At 40.9% G+C, this 17,872-nt stretch overlaps 1 protein-coding gene across 1 annotated transcript in view; it reads left to right on the top strand.

The window, feature by feature from the left end:
- The first annotated feature begins 1,989 nt into the window (after nucleotides 1-1,989).
- LOC109921609 (vasopressin V2 receptor-like) overlaps nucleotides 1,990-17,872 on the top strand; it is a 57,851-nt gene continuing 41,968 nt past the window's right edge. The window contains exons 1-2 of the mRNA XM_048607815.1: nucleotides 1,990-2,860; nucleotides 14,873-14,951. Of these exons, the coding sequence (XP_048463772.1) occupies nucleotides 1,990-2,860; nucleotides 14,873-14,951 (950 nt within the window). The remainder of the gene's footprint in view (nucleotides 2,861-14,872; nucleotides 14,952-17,872) is intronic.

Below are 17,872 nucleotides of genomic sequence, written 5' to 3'. Positions count from 1 at the left end.
ATTTCCAGCAATCCTGTTATTGTGACCTTGTTTTGTATTCAATGCAGATATTTGCAAAATGAAAACAGAAAATGCTGGAGAAATCCAGAAGCCGTGCAGCATCTGCGGAGAAGGAGAAGTTTTGAGCCCAATATGACTCTTCTTTGAAACAGCATTGTGTAAAACCAATTAGAGCGACATTTGAAGGCTGCTGCGATCATGCTCGTTATTTATCCGTTTTATATTCTTCACAAGTCACGACTGGATCAACAAAAGCAAAAGTTCTAATACAGACCACTTCCTCTCTGGTTCTGACCATAGGCTGTTGGCGAAAGAAACCCACCTTTGTCTAAAAACAATCTGGTTAATGTTAGAGCCCTTGAGAGGGTTTAAAGGCTGCCTATCATTTTACATGTGATGGCTAACTGATTGGTTAGAGCCCTGCAGATCAGACCCCACTTGCACCTTTCACAGCCCGTGTGGAGCTGTCCAAGGAGTTGGTGCTGAACTCACGTTCCAAAAGATCCGCCTCACTTGTAATTTAACCACTTAACACATTCAACTCCTGGCCAAACCAGTATCGTTCTTCATTTTTCAGAACAGGAACTGCAAGTCAGTGCGTTATCTGGAGGTCCACTCTGATTGGAAAACCCAGTAACAAATGATTGCGGGTAGCGGCGGATCGGGGAAGATGTAACATTAATTCCCAGGGAGAAAATTGCAGTTTACAGTTTTAATTGCCAGAATGCGTTGTTATCTCTGGCGGCACTCGGCCAGCTCCTGTTTGGAGGCGGGAGGGTAGTGATTGTGAGGGGAAGTCTCAGTTTCAAATCTTAGGCGGAGAGATGGTCTCCAACTCAGAGGCGATTCCAGCAAGTTATTTTCTATTCTGTATAACCACGCAGCGTTTATAACCAGAGCCAATGGGATATCTTCAGGCACACTGCTCTGCCTCTTGCAAGTTATTCCAAGTTATCATGCCATTTTAGAGTCTATAGCGGCGGGACAATTCATTAACAAGCATTGTTGAATAATATAAGGAATACCTCGTGGATGAAGGGGGGGGGGGGGGGGGGGGGGGAGCGGAACCACCTCACTCAAGCTGCTTTGGCATGAGAAGGCGTCAATCATCTGCTATTGGACATCGCTTCGACCCACATTTATTTAAAATAAGGCACATTGTCCAAAACGGGTTATCATCTAGTGGTTATCAGAGAAAGATTCCCAGTTTGGAACAGGACAAAAAAAGCAAATGCTTTCGAGTCTTGTGGCACAGTGAGAGTGTTTCTATGTCCCGCGGGTTCAAGTCCCACCTTGGTGGTGTACATTGCTGTTCTAATGACTGTTTCAACATTGTCCAAAGCAGCATTCTCTTCCTCCGCCTTGAGTTCACCCCAGCCAGAGGTGCAGAAATTGACAGCTCCGTTGTTAGCACAGCTTTTGCGATCCGAATTTGAAAAGATTTTAAGTCTGTCCCAAATCACAAAGTTTTGAAACAGAAAATCAGTGGAGTAAACTGCAACAGAGCGGCGCTACGTGAATGAATATCTGTTGGCGCACAGTCTCATCGCCAAGCGCCTCAGCACTTTTTGCAGTCTCTTTGATTTATAATCATAGATCTTTGTTTTGCTTTCCCCGGCACTGCGAATGTTTTGTGTTTTGCGCCGTGCCCTGCTGAGGTTACAAACATATCTGAAAATTAAGAATGTCGAAGAGCGCGGGCAGTGGGCGAAATTGAGTTATATTAAAGCAACAAGCTCGCATTGAAAGCAGTGCGGTATTCCAGTTGGCCACGTCAGTTGCAAATGATTTAATTGTCTGCTTCTCACTGGGAATGATGTGGCTGCACCGTTCACAAGATGCTGCTTCAAGAGACTGTGAGCAGCAACAGGCTTTTCAAAATTCTCTGTTCTGCTGCTCGCTGCACAGAACCTGAGAAGCAACTTAGTGCACATTTTCAAACCCTGCCGGCTGTGCTTTGATGCAGAAAGACCAACCGCTGGACTGAAAATGAGGGGCGAACTCAATGAAAGCTGCACCCAGCGGGAGAGCAGTTCGGCGAATGGAACTCTCCCCACTGGGAACAGGCCAGTGGCGGCCAAAATAGCTGTGCTCAGCTTCGTCTTCGTCCTGGCAACTCTGGGCAATTGTATCTTCCTCTGCACCCTGTGGCGAAAGCGCAGGAATAGCAGCCGCACCCGCCTCTTCCTCTTCCACTTGTGCACCGCTGACCTGGTGGTCGCTTTCTTCCAGGTGCTGCCCCAGCTCTTGTGGGAGGTGACCGACCAGTTCAAGGCCCCCAATGCGGAATGCAAAGCCGTCAAGTACCTGCAGGTCGTCGGGATGTTTGCTTCCACCTACCTGCTGGTGGCGATGACCCTGGATCGCCACCAAGCCATTTGCCAGCCCATGACTGCCATCACCAAGGCCTCCTGGCAGAGGTACCTAACCGTGGCCATGGCCTGGAGCTTCTCGCTGCTCTTCAGCCTCCCTCAGGTTTTCATCTTCTCCATTGAAGAGGTGCAGCCACGGGTGTCCGAGTGCTGGGCCACCTTTGTCAAACCTTGGGGCCGGAAGACCTACATCACTTGGACAGCTTTGGTCATCTTTGTGATCCCAACGGTCATCCTGATCATCTGCCAAGTCAAAATATGCAGAACCATTTACCTGACTGGGCAAACCAACAGGCTGAAAAGGATCACATTGACAGAAGCCAATGTGCAGGGGGCACAAAAGCGCACTACCAAGCAGATACCCAGCTCCTTACTAAAAGCACTGAGGATGACGTTTTTAGTAGTGATGCTGCACATTCTTTGTTGGGCACCATTCTTCATTGTGCAGCTCTGGTCTGTTTGGGACCCAACTGGAGGACCTATTGAGGGTAAGTAAGATCCCATTTTCTCTCCCAAATGAAAGAAGGCAGGTGTAGCTGAAACCTACAGTGCAGGGTGCCTCCACTTTCAACTATGGTTCACACTCAGTTAGGTGCTCTCTGCTATGGGAGAAAGAAGGGAATACTCATTTGGATTTCTCACTCCTGATTGCTATAAAGAAGCAGAAGGTGAAATATGAAAATGCAGGGCAAAAGGTCACAATTGAACTTATGTTGACGCCCAATAACTAACAAGAGTACTTAGTCTGACAGTAAACGTTGAGGACATCTGTACAAAGTAGCAAAATATAAAAACTTTTCAGCAGCAGAAGTGAAGAGTATCTACATGCCCATTTGCAGCAACTTGGGTTGAAACTTAACACAACTTTGACCGGATGAAAACAGGGTGAGATTTAAACAAACGGGGTAAGGACAAATCCTATGACTGACAATTGCTGCAGGAAGCTGCACTCAGGAGGGTTTCTGCACTTAAGCCTCACTTTATAAGGATGACAGCAGAACTGAAAGGATTTACTTGGCAGAAATGACTGAACAGACTGGGGCTCTTTTAGGTAGCTATCAAAACATTGAATGGTGACATAAGAATTATCATGAACATTACGAATGAGTTTCACAGGGTAGGAGATGCTTCATTTGTGGGTCAAAACCTAGGAACTAGAAATATGATGGTCAATACTAAATTCAGGAAAGATTCCAGAGAGTGGTTAGACATAGCATGGGGAGTGTTGTGCCCTCCCATGTGTCAGGTTCAGTAGCGGACTGGAACTGAATGAAGTTAGAGTGTAGAGAAACCTTCCCATCTCCATCTCGACTGAGTCTGCCTGTGGCCAGCCTTCCTACCTCACCACCAATTGACAGTTTATAGTTGGACTGTATTTATGGCCAATGCTACCTCTATATCAATCACCATGCAAGCATGTGTGCAATTAGTGTGTTTTATTAGAATGCAATAACAAGGGTTCTTGTCATGGGGTGATAGTGGCCCTATCTCAAAGCCAGGAGTGGAATATTCGGAGTGTAGTACAGATACAGTGCAGGACAGGGGAAGGGGACGGGGACAGGGAATCAGTTCAGTCACATAGAGTATTTTGTTGGCCAGCAATATTTAAACCACTTCAAAGTTCAGAATCCACTCTGAGTTAGAAACCAAGAATGTGAAAATAACATTTCTGAAGAAGGGTCCCGACCCAAAACGTCAGCTTTCCTGCTCCTCTGGTGCTGCCTGGCCTGCTGTGTTCCTCCAGCTCCACACTGTTTTATACCAGACATCTGTACTGTTTCATACAAAGGTTATGAACTGTTTCAGCTGCATATATTAAAATATCCCATGAAGAACACATGAGGTGCAATTAGCCAAATCTGACCAATAATGGTAATCAGTGTGAATCTAATTTCTCAACAACTATGTAATGACATGTTATTAGTCAAAATTGGTACTAATCAGAAAAGGTTCATCTTTTGAATTAAGACAAATGCATCAAGTATTCAACTGATAACCAAATAAACGAGTCAACCAAAACAGGAATGAAGAAAAATGCATGCACACAGCCTGTCCTGTAAGTAATCTGTAAATCTAGGATGTCAGTACAAATACAGCTTAATCCAATGCTAAAAATGTAAGTCAGATGTTATCAAGTCTTCACTATGAGCAAATTTTTGCCAAGGTCCAATATCTTCATTTCCTGATGTAAATATGTATGGATGCCAACTTGCACATTAATAAAGTATTCCTTTAAACTTTAGACAAAGCTCCAGAGATGCTGTGTAATTTGGCTATCTGGGTAAACATCTGCAGGAAGTGGATTTTATGTAGTCCCAGGGAACCTAAGGGGCCAGAAGAAATTAGGGAAGACGAATTTGTGAAAATAATTCTCACAAACTGGGAGGGTGGGAGGTGCAGGGAGTAGTAGGAAGTTATTCTTTCACATGGTAGGAATGTGCCAAAGTACTTCTCAGTCAATGAATTGCTTGAATTAATGATTCAATTAGCAAATTAATTCCTGTTGTTTCTCGGGTAATATGGCAGTCAATTTAACCATCACACTGTTGCATGATCAAGAAAATGCCCAAATAATCTATCTTTGTTGGGTCAGTTAGGGATCACCAGGAGAACTCACTCTTTGAATAGTGTGCTGAAGTTTTTTTATCAGTAAATCGTATGTAGAGCAAGAACGTTTTAAAAAGGTATTTGATGGTCCAAGTTGCTCTCTTTTTGTTTTCCTTCTAGCTTCTGGAGTACTATAATCATTCTAAATAAAGTTTTGTCAAACTTTACACCCATAAAAGTTCATATTTTGGCTTTTCAATAATCAGTTGACATCCAACACATCAAATTGTTTTTTTTTCAGAATACAGATGTTAAAATATTAATCCTTTGGAGGGGTATGGATATCATATCAATTAATGAGCACTTTATGGTTCAATTAAAGAAATACCACTTTTGAATCTGTAGTGTTTAGGCTTCTTTATTTCAAAGTCAACACAATTTGTCCTTATTGTAGCTTCCAATAAAATTTAAGCTACCAAGGACAACAGTTCTCTAATTCAAGGTTCCAGGTCTATGCTGAGTGCTGCTTGAATGCACAGAATGTGAAACCACGGGATCGGCAAGTAAGGGAGTTCAGAGAAGAGGGAACCATGAATTAATTAAGAAAAATAAATAAATTTAATTAACACAAAGATGACCAGATAGGTGATGCATCACAGCTGCAGTATGTGGGAGTTTCTGGATGCCATGGCATGCCATACTACCACACCTGTCTGCAGCTTGAGATGCTTCACTCAGTTATTTTTTGTTATGGAGGCCAAACTATGGACATTATAATCAGGCAGGAGGAACGTTAGCTGAATGTTTTACTCCAGGCACTTCTCATCAGGGTAGTGTCACCTGATTTTGCCAGGGACAACAGGTGTTACTGCGAGTCCAGCTGGAAATGGATCAAAGAGAGTGGGAGTGGAGGGGCCTCATCACTTCCAATTGAGTGATAGATTCTTGCAGTTTGTATGGACAAGAATGTGAGTGGAATTGTGGATTACCAGACTGATCAAGGCATTCTGATACAGGAAGCCATTCAGTTGTGGGGAACTAACTGGAATATAGGGGAAACATAGGAAAGTATAGCCAGGAGACAGAGGCTTCTTTGCAGGCCAGAGTGAAAATACAGTGGCTGTGTTACCTGCATACCTGGGCTCTGGGCTCAAACTATCTGCTCAGGGCTGAAGAGGAACTTTCAGTGGAAAGGTAGAATCCAGTTCCTATGGTCCATGTATGGAACAATGACATAGCTAAGATTACAAAGAGGTTTTGCATGGGGAGTATGAGAAGCTCGGCACTAAATTAGAAAGCAGAACCTCAAATGTGGTAATCTCTGGAACATTACCTGAGCCATGTGCAGTTTGGCATCTGATAAATTAGACTTGAAAGATGAATGCAGGGTTCCAAGACCAGTGTCAGGTATAGTGGAGATAGTAGGAACTGCAGATGCTGGAGAATCCGAGACAACAAGGTGCAGGACTGGATGAACACAGCAGGCCAAGCAGCATCATAGGAGCAGAGAGGCTGACGTTTCGGGCCTAGACCCCGACCCTTTTCTGATGAAGGGTCTAGGCCTGAAACGTCAGCCTCTCTGCTCCTATGATGCTGCTTGGCCTGCTGTGTTCATCCAGCCCTGCACCTTGTTGTCTCAGGTATAGTGGATTCTGATTCATGGTGCACTAGTATCATGATTAAGGAAAGTGAGGACTGTACTACTGGGTTGGATATCATCTGAACCATGCTGGAGTCCACGTTCTAGCAAGTCAAGTAAGCATGGAAATAGAGAGGGATTTAAAGTAAATAGAGGGGAAAAGTACATTTAGGGGAGATTTGAGCAAGTTAAAGTGAAATGATGAGGCAATAGATCAAGGTGGCAATAAAGGTAATGATAATCAGAGTATTGCAGGAAGTGACAATGATTGCAAATCTCAATGTATCAGGGGATAAATCAAAAGGGCTTTTGCGCATTTGCTCACGAGTCACTGAATGTTGAGGAAAACCAGCAATTTAAGAAAGCAAATTGCAATTAGGTCTTTCATTCCAAGAGGATTTGTGTAGAAGTAAAGAAGCAAATCATTGCTGTGACCACATATGGAGCATGGTGTGCAGTTTGGTTTCCTTACCTATATATATACTTGTCATAGGAGGGCAATGAATGTTCAAAAGCTAATTTCTGGGATGGGGGGATATTTTCCAATGGAAAAAGGTTTAAAAGACTGCATGTACATTTTCTGGAATTTAAGAAAACGAGAAATCTCATTCAAACAGAAAATCTCTCCAGGGTAGATAGAGGAAGATTCGTGGTCATCATTAGATCCTTAATTCCAGATATTTTATTGAACCTGCGACCCCAGAATGCTATCCAGGTCTCTGGATTAACAGTCCAGCGGTAATATCATTGGGCCATTGCCTCCCTTGGGAGGATGTAATACAAAGAGTCACATTCAGAATAAGGGGCAGGCCATTTAGGACTGAGATAAGGAGGAATTTCTTCAAATAGTGCTGAATCTTTGGCATTTTGAGCATTGAGAAGGCAATGTGTAGATTCCAGGCTGAGATTGATAGATTTCTACATGTTAAGAACATAAAGAGATTTGGGGATAGTGGGGATAGTGGGGATAGGAAGATGGTGTTGGCATTGAAGTAGAAGATTATCCATGATCTTATTGAATGGTGGAGTGGGGTTGAAGGGCTGGATAGGCTATGCCTGCTCTTGTTTCTATATGTTACAGCATACCTTTTTGTTATTGTACAGCAATAGGAAAACCAGGGGGGTAAGTTAGCAAATACAGATGGTACATAACCAATGCAAATCTGATTACTGTGAGAATACCCTTTGGATGCCCTCATTTTAACCAAATAAATGCAAGTCATTCACTTCTAAGTGCTGTTGGCAATCTCGCAAGAAGGACCACACTGCAACTTGTAGCTGACATTTCACGTATATTTATATCAAAATTAGAAATGACTATCTTTCTAAATCCAGCCTTCACCAGTTAAATTGCAACTTACTCCTAAAATATCCTTGTTCATCCTCCCTCACACATAAGTGAATGTAAATTTAGTCATTTCCTTGGGTTAATTTCACACTCTAAATATATCTTACATTAGGAGCAACGTTATTTTCATAAGTAGTAGGTTTTAGAATTGCAGAAAAAGAAATACACAGGAAAAAACTAACCTGCTGAGATAAAAAGGTAAGAGAAAATGGAGCTCATCTATACTCCTTGTAAACATGTTCCTACAATTCGTATCAAAAACTAATGTTATGTCTAGGCCCCGTCCTGCTCGTCATTCTACGTCAGACCAAACGCTGAACAACTTCATATGCACAAAATTTGTGAACTAATGTTCATGACTTATCCATTCAGTTTAGGAAAGGAACACGCATGCCAGCAAAGGAAGAACTAACCAATATGTTAGAGTACAAATGTAAACAGAATATTAATTCTAACACAAGTGTCATGAATATAATTCCTTGCACCCCCAGTGAAATTATCTCACAAGGAAAGTTTCAGTGTAAATCATAATGATTTGAGGGTAATGTGTGTTCTGCACCGATATGCATTGAAATCTGTTTTAAATTGATGCAAGACTTGGAGCCAAGTCGGTAAACTATCTAGAGGCATAATTTGGAAAAAGATGGATGTCAACAAATTTTTTCTTCATTCATTCATGTGATTGTGAGAATCACTGGCTAAGTCAGCATTTATGGCCCATTCTAATTACCCAGAGGCCAGCTAAGATTAACATTGCTGTGGGTCTGGAGCCAGGTAAGGATGACGATTTCCTTCCTAAAAGGACATTCATGAACAAGATGGGTTCTTCACAGCAACTGACAATGGTTTCATTAAGTTCCCAATTCTAGCTTTTTTTCATGGATTTCAATTTCCATTATCTGCCATGGTGGGATTATGAACCTGCTTCCCAGAACATTACCTGGGTACACTGGATTAACAGTTTAGTGACAATATCACTAGGCCAGCACCTCTCCGGAGGTATTTGCTTTGCCCGATTACCCCAATAAAATTACAAAGAGTCGGACAGACGTCTCAGCAGAAGATTGCAGACGGATTTACAAAATGGAAATTATGCTTCACAAATCTACTGGAATATTTTCAGGATATAGCTATACAGTTGAGAATGGGAGTCAGCGGATGTGGTTTGCTTGGACTTCCAGAAGGCTTTCATTAAGGTCCTACATATGAAATTAGCAAGCAAACTGAAAGCGCACAGGATTTGAGGTCGTACTGATATGGATAGAGGACAAGTGGCAGACAGGAAACAAAATGTAGGAAAAAAACAGGCATTTTTCCAAGTGGCTGGCAGTCACTAGTGGAGCAATGTAAGGATCAATGCTTGGAGCCCAGCTATTTGCAATATATATGAATGATTTAGGTAGGGAAATGAAATGTAATATCTCCAAATTTGCAGATGGCACAAAGCTGGATAGGAAGGTGAGCTGTGAGGAGGATATGCTTTAGTATTATTTGAATATGTTGAGTGATTGGGCAAATAAACATAGCAGATGAAGAATTTGGATAAATATGAAGTTATTGACTTTGGTAGCAGAAACAATAATGCAGATTATTATCTGAATGGCAATAGATTGGGAAAGGATGAGGAGCAATGAAACCTGGGTATCCTTGCATATCAGTCACTGAAAGTAAGCAGGCAGGTACAGCAGACAATGAAGAAGGCAAACAGCATGTTGGCTTTCATAGCTAGAGGATTCGAGTATAAGAGCAGGGATGTCTTGTTCCTATTGTAAGACCTTGGTAAGACCGTACCTAGTGTGCTGTGTGCAGTTTTGGTTTTCTTGTCCAAGAAAGGATGTTCTGGCTATGGAAGCAATGCAACAAAAGTTTACCAGACTGATTTCTGGAAAGATCCAACTGATGTATGAAGAGAGACTGGATTGGCTAGGATTGTATTCATTGGAGCTTAGAAGAATGGGGGATGGGGAGGATGTCAAGGAAACTGATAAAATTCCAGCAGGACTAGTCAAGATAAAAACTAATGGCCTTACCCCCTACCCTAGTCGTCATAAACACAAACAGCATGAAGCATCTTTCTAGTTACACCGCAGGCATCTGTAGTCACCTGTTTTGTGACAAGTTCTGATTTAGTCACTGTTCTGGAAAGATTGTCTGACACTTGTTTTCAGAAGAAAACCCTTCACAGAGATAACCAATGCCCTCTGCCTCTATTCTGAAACCAAATTCAAAAAATAAAATTATATACCTTTCATCACAATTAATAGACCAGATGATTTAGAAAGAGATATTTTCAGAATATCTGGATGCATTTGTTGAAAGCATAGCCACAAAACAGAGATGTGCAAGAGCCTTAAATTTGAAATGAAGAGTGTGGGTGAAAGTAGTCAATATTGCCAGAAAAGTTGAGAGATAGAAAGTGTCAGGTCAGAGAGGAAGTCAAATCAAGAAGCAAGTCATGGATACCGATATAAACATTGATCTCCTGGCTCCACATTGCAACATAGAAGTGCAATGGACAAGGATAAGAAGCAGAATGAGAGACAGCTTTAACTCTGGAAAAAAGTCATTATCCTAACCCATCCCAAAATTCCACTTTGCATGCTTCCCAAAACTTGGCTGCCTTCAAAAACTCCCCAGTCCATCAGCACTGCTGAAGACTTCAGCTAATTATTTCAGTGCTCTATCCTCAGAAATGTACAAGGCTGATACCAAGAAAATTGTTTTTTTTGTGTTTTTGCTCCAGATTTCAGAACACTGGAGAGCTTACCTCAACCGCAAAATAGTGTCATTCAAAAGCGATCAACAGGAAGACTGAACGTCATCACAGAAACGTGGGAAGCCCCACAAATAAGTAGTTACTTACAACTTCAGCTTCATTCTTTTTTTAAGTCAGCCAGTGAAGAGATTATTTTCTCTGATTACATAGACAATTGCTGAAATCATTGCTTAAAAAATTGCAAAATTTAAATCCTAAACTGCAGCAAAGATAGAAAGACAACTGATTGTCAAATTATGCATGCAGCAGACTTTAAATAGCTCTCTTGTGAATCCTAAAATCAAAGTGAGTTTAGGCTGATTACAAATTATGATAAAATTATAGAGTTCTACCTTAACTAAATGATTACATTGAAAATATGGCTATGATTCAAACATTGTCTGAAATTGTTCAGAGGCACTGGTTATTACTATGGAGGGTTGATTGACCAGGCATTCAGTATAGCACTTAGCAATGTTATATATTTAAAGAAAAACTCCACTTTGTAAATTTCCTCCTCATATGGAGTGGAGTGTTCTTCTATTTCAGCTGGAACACATTGCAGCTACAATTTCTGTCGCCTTTGGGCTGAGATGTTATGGCTGAGAACAGCCATAGCTCTTTGGGCAATTCGGGATCAGCAATAAAGTAGTGGCCAAGCCAGCAAAACCCACAGCTCATGAATGAACAAAAAAAAAGGTTAACTTTACAGGGACACATCAAGTTTTAAACACGTCCACCCATTTCTTAGTTTTATTTAGCCCAAACTGAAAGCGATTCCTTGATCTGAGACAGATCAATTAAAGGGCAACCTCTCATTGAGATATTTTTAACAAAATGCATGGCAGTTTTAAAGCTTTTTACATTTTGTCTCACAACTGATGATTATGTTATCACTTAGGACCTGTTCGATCTATGTCAGACAGTATGTGTACAATTGCCTTGGATAACTAGCTAGATATATAGCATGCTCAGGATGATTGTGGCACAGTGGTAGTGTCTCTCTCTCTCTCTGAGCTAGGAGACCTGGGTTGAAGTCCATCTGCTCCAGAGGTTTGGGGTAACAACTCTGAACAGGTTGATTCAAAAATATCCATGGCATGCTCAGGGATTGATCAGTTTGATCAGCACCCTTCAGTTTTCTTATGCCATCCTTCAGGTCTTATGGTGGTAGCACACGCCATTACGGTGCTGAAAGTGTGCTGTATTGTCAGAGATCCTGTCTTTTGGATGACCCTTTAAACCAAGCTATTGCCTGTCCTCTGAAATGAATGTAAAGGATTCCAAGGCATTACTCAAAAAAGACCAAGGAAATTCTCCCCTGCATCCTGATCTGCATTTAACCCTCAGCTAATGTCTCAAGAACTGATTTACTGTTTGTTTTTTTTTTGCCCATATTGCTGCTATGAGTTTGGCTGTGTACAGTATAATGCTATTTTGCTAACTTTTTTAAGCTTTTACTGTTTCATAACTTTGCGTGACAATAGAAAACACAAATAATATCAGTACTTTATATTTTATGTGGCTCTTAACCATAGTTAGGCTTGCCTGTGGTAGAAAATAATGTGTTACACCTTATCACAATGATATAATTATTATTCTAACACGATGGTTTTATGTTTTAGAATTTAAACTTGGGCTATCTATCATGGTTCGATATCAATAACTCTCTGACGAGTTGCGCTGACAAATTCAGTAGGCCAATGTGTGCCTTTATCTACCTAGCGTCTGTGTAAATATAGCAGATTCCTCACTTTGAATCCTTGTCACTGTTCTTCACTTATATCACAGGTCACCAAAAAACCCTTTATTAGTTAATGAAATTGCATTTTTTCCCAACTGAAACACAGGTTATACAACCTAACAAACAAATATATTTCTCTCTTAATAAGTAATTGAACATTATACTGTACAAATAGAATTGTTAAGAATTTACAGCATATACCAATCCCCTCAAAATGATAAATTTGCACGTACAACATTGTATTGTTATTTAAATCACGGTCACTCATGCCGTAACAAATCAAATCACCATTAACAACGAGATCCAGCATGCTTTTTCTGCTGATTTAAAACTCTGACTGAAACATTTATTCCAAGAGTCAGATATAAAGTTTACTTTGAAGCTCCTGAAGAATTGTCAGAAATGATTATTGTCCTGCTCCTCTTAGAGATCCAATTCATGTCTTCGTCCAGACACAACCATCCATCATTGATCCAGCATGCCAGCTCTCCCAAGATATTTGTCTCAGCTATTTTATGATTATTGCAAAAATGAACACATTGACTGGTCACCCATTGAGAATGCTGCTGAACATCATAACTGCAGTGACATGACAACAGATGTTCAACAGACGTTAACATATTAAAGACTATTTAGATGAACAGGCACCAGATCTCTGACATGTTAAAAAATTTTGCTCACAGACAGTGGCGTATATTTCTATAGTTTGCAGAAATGGCTTGATGAAGCTATTACAACACGTTGCCTGTGTTGAGATCAGCAATAAGGAAGCTAGTAGATCTTGTAACACAGATTAGAGATGCTCTCCCTTTTACCAAAGAAGGTCTGTCCCATTCCTCTGGCCACAGAGGGTATCTTACCTAATTAACATTGTTTAAAGGCATCAAATGAATTCATTAATTGGAAAAAGACATGAACAGCAACAAGCACGTCTAACAAATGGTGTGCCAAAATCAAAAGTTGCCAAATATGTTGGAACAAACTCAGCAGGTTTGGCAGTATCTGTGGAGAGAAAATAGAGTTTCTCCAGCAATTTCTGTGTTTGTTTCAGATTTTTCTGGCATCCATGGTTCTTCGTTTAATCACATTGGAACAAATTCCACTCAAATGCATTTCAGTTACTTGGCCTGGCCTCACTGTCAAGTGCCTTAAAACAATGATATCAAAATGGGCACTGATAGAATTTCTACTTCAATGTCTTCAATAAAAATCAATGCATCGCCAAAAAATCAGACAGAAATACATTGTTTCTCTCAGACATTTTTTTCTGAAGATAAGTAGCCCCATCCGGAACAAAAACAGAAGATGCTGGAAAAGCTCAGCAGGTCTGGCAGCATCTGTCAAAAAAAATTAGACTTAACGTTTCCGGTCTGGTGACCCTTCCTCAGAACCCCTGAGGAACCTTCATCATATGGTGTACCATAGCTTAAGAAGGTTTTTTTTTTAATTCAGTCATGGAATGAGGGTTAGGCCTGCATTTATTGCCCATCCCTAACTACGTAGAGGGCAGTTAAGAGTCAAACACATTGCTGTGGCTCTGGAGTCACATGTACACCAGACCAAGTAAGGATGGCAGTTTCCTTCCCTAAGGGACATTTTGAACCAGATGTGTTTTTCCAACAATTGACAATGGACTAGTGGTCATCATTAGACTCTTAATTCCAGAATTTTTCATTGAATTCAAATTCTACCACCTGCCATGGCAGGATTCGAACCGGAGTCCCCAGAACATTACCTGGACCTCTGGATTAACAGTCCAGAGATAATAGCAGTAGGTCATCACCTCCCCATTGTTTATTGTCCCTTCTCAGGGCAACTAGAGATGAGCATTAAAAACAAAATAAATCCAGGAAGCCCCCACACCTGAAGAATTAATAAATTGATATTGTTACTCCATATAAAATTGAACTTAAAATAACTAAATTTCATAACCCTGAGAAGTTAGAATATTCCCTTTCTGGTTTTTCAAACTTAAACAAACACCCAAGAGCAAGTGAACAATCTATCTGAACTCACATTAATCTCACAATCATATCAAGATAACTTGAGCATCAAGGATACCACTCCCATATGTAAAGGCATAGTTACTATTGTCCCACAGTGCTGCTCACTTATTAGAGAGGGATGATCCTACTGGTGGTTTAACCTGAGGGTCACCACTCATCAGGTGAGGGATGAAATTGAGAAGGACAGTCCTTCATGGTAACCTCAGCCAGTACTGGAATTGAACCCATGCTGGCATCAGTCTGCATCACAAACCAGCCATCCAAGCAACTGAGCTAACCAACCCTGTATGTAACAGCAATGTAATAACTTCACAATATATATAAATATAAAATCTTGGAGTACAACCAAAAAAGAAATTATTTTAAAGCGAGGTTGAAACAAAAACTTATTTTGATAAACATGTTTATTATTTACACATTCATTGTTAGTATGATAGTAACATCTCTTTCTCTATTTCAAGGTACACCATTTATCATCATAATGCTCCTCGCAAGCCTCAACAGTTGCACAAACCCATGGATCTATATGGCCTTCTATCGGTAGGTTTGGTGACACTGTACTGCATCCCACTCTGAAAACCTGTGTCCATGAGAAACACCAGAGACTAAAGCCTGGACTGTGTGATCAGCAGTGAATGAATGGCATTTGCAATTCAGTCCAAGTACATTTGCCTATGCTACTGTCTCTCAACTACCGCAATAAGATTTGAGGCTGAAACAGTGTGGTACCCTTGACTGGAGATTTGGAACTGAGTGAAGAAGACATGCAACTTTGAGCCATCTTAATCGTCAGACTGAGGAATCCTCACTGAGGAACACAGAGCCACAAAATTCAGTTCTGTATTACCACTAGTGTTATGGTAACCCAGATTTCCAACATGGGTAGCCAACATGCTTCTGCCCTAGCAGAAGCTTACAGGAAGGATAGTTCATAACATTGCTCAGGGCTTAATACTGAGTTGATACTACAGCTGCTACTTCGGGCCATTCACGTCCTGTTAATGCCATCATTTGAATATTCACAGCCAAAATGCATATTCACCTGGGGTTAGAGTTTAACATTGACCAGAAATATATTTTAAAAAATCACTGGACCAGCCACATAAATGCTGTGCTACAAAAGTCGGTTAGATACTGGGAATTCTGCAGCAAGTAACACAGCTCCTGACTGCTGGAAGCCTGCTCGCCATCCTTCAGGCTGGGACCTTTCTTCACTGGAGCATAGGAGGTTGAGGGGGGACCTTATATAGGTTTATAAAATCATGTGGGGTATAGATATGGTGAATGGCAGATGTCTTTTCCCTAGATTGGGGGATTTCAAGACTAGCGGCCATATTTTTAGAGGAGAGAGGAGAAAGATTTCAAAAAGACATGAAGGGCAGTTTGTTTTACACACAGAGTGATTTGTGTGTAGAATGAACTTCCTGAGGAAGTGGTGAATGTGGGTATAGTTACAACATTTAAGACATTTGGATAAGTACATCAATAATGTATGTTTGGAGTGATATGAGCCAAGCACAGGCAGGTGGAACTAGTTTAGTTTTGGGATTATGGTCAGCATGAACTGGTTGGACTGAAGGGTCTGTTTCTGAGCTGTACGACTCTATAATTCTAATTCCTCCCCACAGATGCTGCCAGAGCTGCTGAGATTTTCCAGCAATTTCTGTTTTTGTTTCTTCAAACAGAGGGTGATTGGTATGTGGAATGAACTACCAGAGGAAGTGGTAAATGCAAGCACATTTACAATATTTAAAAGACATTTGGACAGGTACATGAATAAGAAAGATTTAAAGGCATATGGGCCTAACGCAGTCAAGTGGGACTTGGTTAGTTTGAGAAACTTGGTCGGTATGGATGAGTTGGACTGAAGGGTGTGTTTCCATGCCATATAATTCTACGCCTCTATGTTTTCACTATCCGAGGCAAAGCATCCTGCTTTATTGGCCCCCTATCCAACAACTTCAACATTCACTCTCTTCATCAGGAATCCATAGTAGCAGAAGGGATAAAAGGACAGGAACGACAAACACATGAGAATATCACAACCCCTTAGTTTGCTTCCAAGCCACAGACCATCCTGACTTAGAAATATATCACTGTTGCTTCATGTCGTTGGGTCAAATTCTTCAAACTCCTTCCCCAGAACATCACTGTGGATGTACTAACATGGGCGGCAAGGGTTCAAAAAGTGGCTCACTACCACTTTCTCTGGGGCAATTAGGGATGGGCAACAGGTGTCTCCTTAGTGTTGCCTATCCCCCAAAACAAGTAAAAACTGAGCAGACAGTACTGAGTTTGCATGCTATCTTTATCACTTCAGTTGGGCGTAGGGTAATCATGTATTGCAAACCTGATTAATAAGTCTTGTGAATTTTCAACCTTCAGTGTTTAAACCAGGTAGTATCAGTTGAAATGTTTAAATTAATGCAAAATAATGTACAGAAAGCAAAACAGAGATGAAAGGGAGATGACAAAACAGAGAAAGGAATAAAAGCAAAAAAAAATCACCTTTTTTAAAAACAATTCTCCAACAACAACAAAAACCTGAAAAAAAATTCTGTGCTTTCAAAGAAACTCATTTACCAACAATTTCAACTTCCCACAGTATTAAAAATTTATTTCCACTGGAATGATTGGAACCCTCCTCTTTCTGGCATATTTAGAGAGTAATTAAGTAGATCATCAGACAACAGATAAAGACACAAGTCAGGCCATTACTATCTGAGTTGCTCTGCTCCTCCTCAGCTTTGCTTTACTTCCATCATGCTGAGTAACTCGACATTCTGACGTGTCGGATTGGATTTTTTTTCTTTTTGGAGGTGGGAAAACAGGATCCAGACCGTTTCCAGGTCCTGAACCCACCCCACCTCCCTCTCCCACCCCCACCATCCACTGGAGAGTGAGGTACGGAGAGAATGTAACCACTGACTTGGGATTTCCATAGAAATTCATCCTTAATTGGTATGGTGTTATGATGGTTTGGATAATGCTGAAGACTAATTACCTCACCATTATTTCTACAGTAAGATCAGAAGATAAACAAAAAATAACAGCGTTTGGTTCAGAATTGTTGCCCTACAAATATATTGTTAGAAATTTGAGTTTCTCCACAAACTATCCACATGCTGTGTCATTTATGCTTGACAAATTCTGCAACCGGAAGTCAGCCTCATTGATGTATTTGGGTTTGAGTTGGAATGAAAGATCCTGGGGCAGGCTGTAGAACCAACTATGTCTAAACTGTCACTCAGAGGTGGAATTCTGATCGTCAGCATAATGAGGAAACTAGGGAGCTGTGGCTCTTGGGAATCTCAGTACACAAGGGTAGATCTGATAGAGTAGAGATGGGTGTTGTTTGGGTCTTGCTTTGTAACTTCCTACTCCTCCTGGCCCACAAGCAGAGCTGTAAATGCAATTTCAACTTGTTTTCACGTTACTTCAACTTCTGGGTTTCCAAAAGC

Source organism: Rhincodon typus, chromosome 18 (genome assembly GCF_021869965.1).
Source record: "Rhincodon typus isolate 14 chromosome 18, sRhiTyp1.1, whole genome shotgun sequence".
Taxonomy (NCBI): Eukaryota; Metazoa; Chordata; class Chondrichthyes; order Orectolobiformes; family Rhincodontidae; genus Rhincodon; species Rhincodon typus.
This window is presented reverse-complemented; position numbering and strand designations above follow the sequence as displayed.